Below are 10,727 nucleotides of genomic sequence, written 5' to 3'. Positions count from 1 at the left end.
GCACACACACACACACACACACACACACACACACACATGCAATATTTATAAAAGGAAAATATTAGAAATCTAAACATCTCTTAATGGGGAGCTGATCCAGACATTATGGAATGGCAATATATGCAATCCTATGCGGCCTTAAAAAAGAAAAAGGATACTTGATTAAATGATATATAAAAAGATATAATGTTCAGAGGAAAAAAGCAAGGTACAGAACAGTGTATATTATATGTTACTGTTTGTGAGAAAAAAAAGGGGAACTACATATTTTCTTCTATGTGCATAAAATATTTTTTAAAAATCCACCGGGAGAGATTGGCTCCAGGGAGAGGAACTCAACAGCTAGAAAATGGTGGTAGCAGAGAGATTTTTGTCCCTTATGAATAATGAAGCATGAGAATGTATTCTTTACAAATAATTAAAATCTTAAATAAATTAATTACAGGCAGTATGAGGATACTGCTACTCTTCCTATAAAAGGGCCAGCACTATTCCATGTATAACTGGACACAAAAACTTACTGTAATACCGATCTGGACTTTCCTCCAGAAAATGGGAAAGACAGGAATTGGTGGGCCCATTTTACAGGTAAAGAACATAAATGAAAAAGCCAAAGGACTCACTCAAGATCCCACAGTGAGCTACAAACAGCTTTAACAGGGCATTGGGACCCAACCCTTCATCTGCCCAGATAGAATTCCAGCTTTTACTTTCACTGTGTCCCTCCACTGGGTGATGTGGAGAGTACTCTTTCTCTGTCAACTGAGTACTTCCATCTGTAGCACAATGCCATTGAACTGGGTAGGCTCGGAGGTTGATTTCAAACTCCAGTTTTATGACCTCTTGTTGAACAAGAAACCTAAAACAATCTCAGGCCTCTTTTTCTTTCATGATCACAAACATTAATCCTTCAGACGCCCCTTCATCTGTCTCCTGATGAGAGTGAGTCAATATATGCTCCCAGAACAGAGCTTTGTCTCCAGAACAAAACATCTGCTCTTGTCACAAAAACTCCAGAGAAAAGAGATTGTAGTTCTGAACATTTCAATATGACACAGAGACTCTGGGATCATTTGTCAAACCAGAAGGAAAGCTATTAACAAAATCCTTGAAGGCACCCAGGAAGCCAGAGTAATAGCTTTTAGCATTAGGAGTTTTTTATCCGTCTTAAGTGAAGATTTGTGTGTCCAACATGCAGGTCAATATGGTTCAAAGCAAAATCAAGTTTGGGCCCAAAAAATAAGACTCTACGTAAGCATTACTTAAAGATAGAAAATACTTTCCATGGCTGAGGTCCTCACTGATGTGCCTTATAACATTTTTTTTGGTTCAAGAGTATGTCCACACCAGAGTAACAAACTTCATAAAGTCAGAAAAGCATGTAGTGTTGTAATCAAAGAAGCCAACATTAAAGATTACTGTACAACTAAGTGAAGATACATGGAGATGCTACTGAGAGTCATGACGGTTTGGAATAAGTGATGAACAGTTCGCGTAAATGATGTTAACTGGTGTGATTTTCATCCTATTGAACTGAACACTTCCAGGACAGTTGAAGACCATGCAGATAGGAAGACAGGAGCTGAGGAAAGGAGGAATGGCTGGGATGGCCCCCTGACCCAGTTAACTTATCTCTCTGCTTGTCAGCAAGGACTCAGTCAATACCTCTTTAGTGCTGGGCTCCCATGCTGTTCAGATCACTGGTGGTCTGGAGGTGAGCCCCACACAGACAGGGTCTGGGATCTCACATTCCAGCCAGGGAAGACAGACCACAAACAGCTTTTCGTTTTTTGTTGACAGTTTCAAACACCTACTGTGTACCAGACACTCTTATAGGCACAGGAGACACAGTAGGAAATGTGACAGTCCCTTCTCCCATAGAGCTCTCGTTCTGGTAGGGGAAAACAAATAACTTTGGATGAAGAAAAGAAAGCTGAGTCTGGGACAGACAAGGACTTGTGGGAGGAAGGGAGTATTTTAAAGAAGTCCAGGAACGCTTTGATGAGGTAGCATTTGTGCAGCTGACTGATGAGAAGCAGGCAGTCATGTTAAGATCGGGAGATAATTCCACGCTGAGGAGACACAGTAAAGGCCCTGAAGCAGGAACAAGCCTAGTGTGTTGGTGTAGTGACTGCAAGGTCTGGGTGGCTAGAGACCAGCAAATGGCGGGACAGTAGACAGGGATCAGATCAGCAAGGGCAGTATAAGTCACGTCAAGTCCAATTTCTCTAAGAAATTTGGGCTTTTTGAAATACATTTGAGGAGTTGAAGGTGTAGAATAATCTGTCGTAAATACTGCATGTGTATTCTTGGAAGAAGTCTTGACCTGAGTCTCGGTTTCTGTATCTATAAGGCTTTACTGTTGTAATGACTGAGTTAACACTGACAAAGCCCTTAGAAAAGTGCCTGGCAAACAAGACACACTATGTAATAAACATTAGCTATTACTAAGTTCAGTCATTTATATGTAGGGACTCTTGGTATATTTGGCCTTTTGGACCATCTTGTCTTATGTTTTTACCACACTTTTTTGTAGTTTTTTTTTAACTTTCTTTTCTGCCCGGTAGTAGTTTGATACCAAGTTCTCCTTAATCCTATTGTCTGACTTGAAAAATACTACATTGTTTCTATTTACAAATAGTTACCCCTAAAAATCGGAGATGGACCCTTGGCTTAAAATGTAATATAGGTCAGTGTCTCCCAAACAACTACTAAGGGCCTCAGAATATCTTTAATAATTATTCTGGCCTCACTTTCCCACAGGCCAAGTTACTGTGTAACACTTTAATTCCAACTTGTTTTGACTATGGCCCATTAGGTTTTTCTTTTGGTCTGTCTTTACTTAGATTTGCCAATGTGTTTACCAATTTCTTGGCTCAAGACTCCCTTTGGCGTCTCACTCCTCCCTGGGTTCTAGGACATTCTTCCTAAAGAACATCCTTTAATAAGTGCTGTTGGCCTATTGAAATTTAATGGAGTGCAGCCTGGGTCTCTCAATCTAATATCTTGCATGAGAAACATGAAAATTTAAACATAACTATCCCATAATTCATCACCAATCCATTTTTAACTTCGCAAGAAAAAAATCCCAGCCTGACCAAGGTAAGACTTCGAGAAACTTTTCCTCATCTCTTCTCCACTTCTGAATAGAAATCAGCAATAGTCCAAACCATATGATTCTGAAACAGATTGAGGCAAAATGGGTCTCTATAAAGCCTGTATTTCTGTAAAACTGTGACAAGGTGCGTAAGATGCCAGCTTCACATAGTCTACCTCCTCCTTCAAGCTTTTAGCTTGTTTAGATAACTCCATGCCATGAATTGAAAACATGATATAAACTGCTCTATACAGAAGTCACGGTTTCAGAAACTAATGCTGCCAAATAAGAAAGTTTTCAGCAGGTATTCTTTAGAACTCAAACTGTTATATTTAACAGCTTCATTCGACTATGAATGTGAGGTTACCCAGAAGTGCATTCTGCAGTTCAGACATGCTGTTCAGCATGGAAAAGTCAGGGCTACTCTAAATGGTGCACAAAAAAAAAAAAAAAAAAACCTGTAAAATCCATTCAAGGTTGTAATGCCGTTCTCACGCAACTGAAATGGAAGTAATAAACAATGCCCTGTGGAAGTCAGGGTTTCACTTACGAAGCTTGTAGTTTCAAAGCTGCAATACTGGGACCAAAAAGAGTCCCCTGCCTGCTGGTACTCCTGAGCCCACCCGGTGCCCCATTTAAGTGAAGACATTTGTAAGACTTTGCCAACTGCGTCACCTGCTCATCTGTCTCCAAAGCAGCTGGACGCTTCTCTGGCCAGCACTAGAAAAATGACAGCTCTAGAATCTTGCCAGAAAATGTACCCTGCTTGGGTGTGAAATGTAATAAAAGGGTTCTCTAACCATCCCCCTCAGGGAGCCTATTAAAAACAGTATTAGAGTGCCCAAAGTACTTTGGCCTTCTGCTTGCTTATAACCCTACAGAATTATCTTTTCTCAGGCCCCATCAATTGTGGACCCATCAGCTTTGACAGCTAATAGAAGTAGAAGCCATACGAAAGTTTTTGCACTTGCTGTGAAATTCCCACAAAGAGCTCCAATATATCTCTTAATGACCATTATTTTAAAACACAGACTAGATCCCCTTTAGAATTTAATATCTTAATGTCCTCTGTTGTGAAAACAACCTGCCCATAGATTTTGTTAATAGTATTGCAATAATTCCATTTCTGGGAATCTAACTGAAGGGAAAAAATTCTATTATTATTTATAATTGGGAAAAACTGGCAGTAATGTAAATGTCTAGGAAGAGAAGACTGTGCAAAGGTGGCACATGATCCAGATGGGTTCATGACACAATCACTCAAGAGTACTGATAATGTACTGTGAAAGTGTTCTGTGCGAAGTGACAAAAGCACTGTGTGTGGAGTCAATCCTGGCTAAGTCATATGCAATTCTGACTTGTCCGGCTTGTCTGACATAGTCGTGAAGTTAGTAGACACATAGGCACATATTTGCTTAAGTTGACTTCCATGAATATTTTTTTTTAATTTTTTTTCAACGTTTTTATTTATTTTTGGGACAGAGAGAGACAGAGCATGAACGGGGGAGGGGCAGAGAGAGAGGGAGACACAGAATCGGAAACAGGCTCCAGGCTCTGAGCCATCAGCCCAGAGCCTGACGCGGGGCTCGAACTCACGGACCGCGAGATCGTGACCTGGCTGAAGTCGGACACTTAACCGACTGCGCCACCCAGGCGCCCCTCCATGAATATTTTAATATTTGGACCAAAAAGTCAGAAGGTACCTGCACAGTTTCCTGGGGATTAGGACATAGAGGACAAAGCAGGACTATGGTGATTAACATTATCCCCTCGAACTGATTTTTCAGTTCCTACAGAGCTTATAGGCAAAATCAAAATCCCCCTATTACATATTTTCATAGGGCCATGTACCTCTGCTTTATTTTACTTATCACAATTGTAATTTGTATAATTAATTAATGTCCGTCTACCCTTGTGGCCTACAAGTCCCATTATGGCAGGGTCTGTTTTGCACTACTATCTGACACGCAGTCATCATACTCAAGGAAAGGCAGAGGAGGGAAAGAGGAAAGAGAAGATAAAGGGGAAAGGGAGAAAGAAAAGGGGGTAAGGAAAGAGGGAGAAGCAGAAAAATTTTTATGAAGGACACAATGGGTCCAGGTGACAGCACACTATCGGACTGGGGGAACACACTTTCATTGCTTCCGCAGAGAACACAGCAAGGCCGAGAATCAGTGAAATCAACAGGAGTAGAGGGATGCCTTGGTACATGGCATCCCAGCAAGTCGGGATTCTCTGGCAGGACCAGCAGTGCAGAGACCACTGACAGATGCCCAGCAGGAATGTGGCAGGAGAGCAGCAACATACTGAGGCATGGACTTGCTCTTATATTCTCAGTAGCCTGAGGCCAGGGATACCTGGACATACGGGGAATGGGATGCGGAAATGCCCGCATAAGGCCCAAGTGTAGGTAGCCAGTAACAGGAGGTGTTAGTGCCAGCATGACCTGTTTATAACCTCAAGTGGTTATTGCAAAAGACATCTGATATGTTCAAAGACTAAAACCAAAGAAACGTTATCAAAATGGTCATGAATTCAATGGCTATGCTGGTTCCCCCCTCTAATGTTCCTAATTACTTTTATAATAAAAAGAAACACATAACAGGAAAACACTGTGTCTCATTTCAAGAATTGCTATTTTCTTTTAGAGAGGCTAAGAATTTTGTAATCCACCATTTCTGCCTTTTCCCCAGTTCTAAGAAAACTCAATTCTTGAGTTTAACCACAGCAATCATCAGTGTAGTAATCTAGATCATTGTTTTCATCTCATTCTACAGACCGAGAGCCATAAGAAAAAAAATTTTTTGTCTCCAAAACCTCTCTTGTTTATTCCTGTTGACCAGAATCTTTGCCATGCTGGGAAGGAAAATTTTTCCTCTACCCTTCAAAGTTTCTTCCAGCTGGTGCTAACAATTAAGTTGACATGAGATACATTAGCAGAAGAAAATCAAGTTTAATTTTGTATGTATGGGAACCCCACATACACGAGAGGTTCAAAGACAGAAAGGTAAAATGAAGTATATATGTCATCATGAGCTAAGGAATGGGATAGGGGCCTGGGGGTTCAAAGACAAGGAAGGCAATTCACAGGTTAATAAGAAAAAGCATATGTTTTAGATGTAATTAGATGTTTATATGAGATATGTTACTCAGATAAAATTTATCTTTGGTATTAACTCTAACTCTGGGAAAGACCTCGTTTAAATTCTTTTAGACAGTTAAGGGAATGGCAAAAAGTTTCTCTTGGGCCTGCAGGGTCTCAATTGTTCAGCTCAATTACCACATGCCAAAGTGGCACATTTTAGGGAGACTTGCTCTCCTCTTCAACGAGTTACTTCTTAAATATATACTACCCTCCCTATACTACTCACATTGTCTTATGTGTATTAATTACTTTTTCAACTAGACCACTGACTCTCAATGAGGGGTATAAAGAAGAGAAAAGGGATAAGAGGATAAAAGCATGGTCTGTCAGATGAGATCAACCTGGAGGTCCCTTTCTAAAGTACACAGCAGCTCACTTACACCATCCCAAACCAAAAGCATCACTGCCATTGTGGGATGACGTACTCATGGGAGCTGTTAATACCCTGGATGGGAGTTAGGAGGTAAAGAGAATTAACAAATAGCCAGTGGTGAGGATCACATTTTCACTAACAGATGAATTTTGGAACCAAAAGCTTATTGGTTTCAATCCTAGATCTAACACTTAACCTAAGTTCTACATTCTCAAATGGAAATAAAATTACCTTTCCTTCAATAATGAGTATTAAATGTATCCTAAGTGCTGATAGAGCTCAGTAAATGCCCTTTAGGAATCATTTTTCAAGTAGACTTGGGAGATCCTTTACACCAGGGTTTCTCAATCTTGGTACCATTGACAATTTTAATGGACCAGTTAATTCTTAACTGGGAGGTGTCATGGGCTAAGCTGTGTTCCTGGACCCTGCCATTAATATATTGACAGTGTAACTCCTGGTACCTCAGAATGTGAATGTATTTGGAAATAGGGTTTTTTTTTTTTTTTAAGTTTATTTATTTATTTTTGAGAGAGAGAGAGAGAGAGAGAGAGAGCATGAGCAGGGGTTGGGATGAGAGAGTGGGGGAGAGAGAGAATCCCAAGCAGGCTCCACACTCTCACCGTGGGAGCCCGACACAGGGCTTGAACGCACGAACTTTGAGATCATGACCTGAGTCAAAATTTAGAGTCAGACACTTAACTGAGCCCCCCAGGCACCCCTGGAAATAGGGTTTTTAAAGTGATAATTAAGGTACAGTGAAGTGTCATGGATGAGCCCTGATCCAACATGATTGCTGTCCTTAGAAGATTATGACACAAATGTGTGCAAAGAGGAAAGATCATCTAAGGACACAACAAGAAGGTGGCCATCTACAAGCCCCAGAAAGAGATCTGAGAAGAAACTGACCCTAAAGACAACTTCATCTTAGACTGCTACCCTCCATGAACTGGCAGAAAAAACCTTTTTTTCCTTGTAAGTCACCCAGTCCATGGTACTTTGTTATGGCAGCTTGAGCAAAAACGCCACAGGGGTTACCCTGTGTGTTGCAGGATGTTCAGAAGCATCCTTGGTCTCTATCCATTCATACCAAGGGCAATCCTCTAACCCCACAGTTGTGACACCTAAAAATGTCTCCACAAACTGGCAAAAGCCCCTTAGGGGCAAAATCTTCTTTCCTGCCCTACTGAAAACCATCATTTCAGATGGCCCTCTGGTCACCTCTGTTTTCCCAGTGCTCAGCACAGTAACTGCTACCTAAGAAGATAATCAAATATTTACTGAATAGTCACTTGCCTATTTCCCTAACTTAGGTCTCACCACTCCCTTGCAGACTCCTTTGGCTGTGTCAAAAATAAAGAAAAAGAAACAACAGACCCAAGGTGGAGTCACTTGCCCCCACAACAGCAACTAAGACTTAGTTGCATTGTAGGAACGTGACCTTTAACCAATCCGGAATTTCCTGATCAGCACTAGTGAGGTGATCTGCATGAGAGACCACCTCCCCTTGCCCCAAAAGGAATTTGACTAAACCATCCTATATTTTCTTTTGCTAATGACTTCCTTGTCCCACCTCCTTTCTGCCTTTAAAAACATTCCATTTTGTACAGCTCCTTGGAGCTCCTTTCTACTTGTAGATGGGATGCTGCCTGATTCATGAATCCCTGATGTTGATCCCGATTAGATGTTCAAATTTACTTGTTTGGATTTTGGGGTTTTTTTTGTTTTGTTTTCTTTTTATAGCTGCAATTAAAATAGTGATTATTTCCAGTTTAATTTATAGTGGATGTGCAATTTTTAATGAAACAGTTTTCATTTTAGCATAATTTCTGGCAATTTGGTAACATAAATATCACATCAGTGTTAAACCTTATTTTGCTTGATATTGCTCACTGACCTCACATCAGATCCTCTGGTCAATTTAGTGAGTGGTGCTACTTTTAGTTTCCTTAATGCACCACTCATAATTAAAAAAAATTTTTTTTAATGTTTTTTTACTTATTTTTGAGACAGAGAGAGACAGAGCATGAGCAGGGGAGGGACAGAGAGAGAGGGAGACACAGAATCTGAAACAGGCTCCGTGTTCCGAGCTGCCAGCACAGAGCCCGATGCGGGGCTCAAACCCACAGACCTTGAGATCATGACCCGAGCTGAAGGCGGACGCTTAACCGACTGAGCTACCCAGGTACCCCTGCACCATTCATAATGTAGCAGATGACATGACCATGACAAATTCTTATATAACCATTTGAAGCTCGAGAACTCAAAAGGAAAACAAACGGCCATTTAAATGTGAAAACGCTGAACTCTAAGTCATAATGAGACTCCACACATTATCCAGAAACCCAAAAGCATACCAAAAAGCCAAAGTCAATGGAGACATTCTTTGCAAAGGGGAAGTCACAAATGTCTCTGGCACATTCATAAATTTGTTGTCTTAACACTGGCACGTGTACTGTCATGTTATTTGAAAGCGGATGTGTTTGGGCTGGGCAGTGATGTGGGGGCAGGGAAGGGACAGGAGGGCTGGCTCTGAGATGCCAAAGAGAGGCATTAGGAACTCTGGAAGGAACTGGGAACTGGTCTGGTGGACATTTTGCAGAGACAACAATTTCTGACCAAGCCCTTCCAATGATTTGTAGCTTGTGCTCAACTATTCACAAGACAGTTTTCAGGGCATTATTTTAAATTGATACAGAATCTATTCATTTACAAAATCCATTTATTGCATTCTTTTTGATTAATAGCTGGGATTCAGAGTGTTAAAAATTTGATTTATCCAAGTGAAAAAAAAAAATAAAGACTAACATCATTTTGAAGTGCCATTTCTGAAGTATATGCTTGATGTTTCAAAGTTACTGTTCGTGACTTTAGGTTCCAGTACCCAACACCCTACTCCAAATAACAAACGACTACATTAAACTTGGGCAACGACCATCACGTAACTGCTGTGATGGGCATGCTGGCATCCGGGCATTAGGAGCTGACATTCACAAAAGAGGTGATTTATGACATCCTGCTTTTCCAGAAATACAGAGGCTCTTAACTCTTCAGCTGTTCCTTGTGGCAAAGAGGTTGAAAAGAATCATTTTCTCAAGTTAGTTTCTCCATGGAAGAGGAGAATGCCTTAAGGACATCCTGATTTAGAAACAAAACCACACAAAACTCCTTTGCCAACACGTCTGTGAACCTGCAAAGCTGGCGGATGTGTGGATGTATTTTTACAGAGAGAGGTTTTAGAGACAGGAGGTTAACTAACCAAGTGAGGATGTTCTGTTAACTTATTTTTTCCCAGGAAAGACAAAAAAAAAAAAAAAAAGAATGACAATCAGCTACTTATCATATTGAGAAGTTAACCCCTTCACTTGGGCATTTATGAACACGAAGTCTGCCTGGCAACCCACAGGGGCACACTCCACCCACCACACTGGAAACGTCAGCAAAGCCCACGCTAGTTCCTATTCCGTTTATTTCTCGGCTCGATCTCAGCACTCTCATCTGATCTTGTTCGACGATTGAACCTTGGACTCATTTCTGCGTCTTGAAGATCATTTCTGAAAATGTAAAAAAGGAAACAGCACCTTAGAAAATAACGATCATGATTCTTCCACGGCAGTTTCTAATTAACATGTGCTTTCACGTGCACTGTTTCATTTAAACCTCCACACAGTCCTCTGCTCCACTGGCTAGTCTATTACAATAATAATTATTAGCATTTTTAAATACATTTTATAACTGACTTAGCAAAGATCACAGGCTGTAAGTGACAGAGGCAGGAATTGAACCCCTTTCTTCTGAATCAAAATCTAGAATAATTTTACACTTTGCTTAACATGAACGAAACTGGAAAAAAAAAAAAAAAGTGCTCCTATCCTAACAAGGCAAAGTCAGAGCACAATGAAATCATTCTCCTAATCCTGAGAGCTGAGGTTGTAAGGCAACCAAGAAAACAAAATTCCAAAGAAAGATAAGCCCCACCAAAGAGAGATGGGCCACACAAGTTCTCACTTTTGACACAGCACCGGAGGAAGGTGGCTGTTGTACAACCAGGTAAGAGGTTATCAGCTGACATTTTAGTGAATTCTGAACTATGGGCTAGGACTGAAAGGCCC

The 10,727-nt window shown here is 40.7% G+C and overlaps 1 protein-coding gene across 4 annotated transcripts in view; it reads right to left on the bottom strand.

The window, feature by feature from the left end:
• Positions 1-6,030: 6,030 nt before the first annotated feature.
• The window catches only part of RAD18 (RAD18 E3 ubiquitin protein ligase), a 113,373-nt gene continuing 108,676 nt past the window's right edge, over positions 6,031-10,727 (bottom strand). For 2 of the 4 annotated variants that reach the window (XM_086697531.1, XM_025922046.2), the window contains one exon: positions 6,031-10,169. In XM_086697531.1, coding sequence (XP_086553657.1) covers positions 10,067-10,169 — 103 coding nt within the window. In that variant the 3' untranslated portion in view covers positions 6,031-10,066. The remainder of the gene's footprint in view (positions 10,170-10,727) is intronic. The other 2 variants (XR_015248266.1, XM_086697532.1) reach the window with 1 other exon arrangement.

The sequence above is a fragment of the Puma concolor genome, chromosome A2, assembly GCF_028749965.1.
Source record: "Puma concolor isolate L17-30 chromosome A2, mPumCon1.1.hap2, whole genome shotgun sequence".
Taxonomy (NCBI): Eukaryota; Metazoa; Chordata; class Mammalia; order Carnivora; family Felidae; genus Puma; species Puma concolor.
This window is presented reverse-complemented; position numbering and strand designations above follow the sequence as displayed.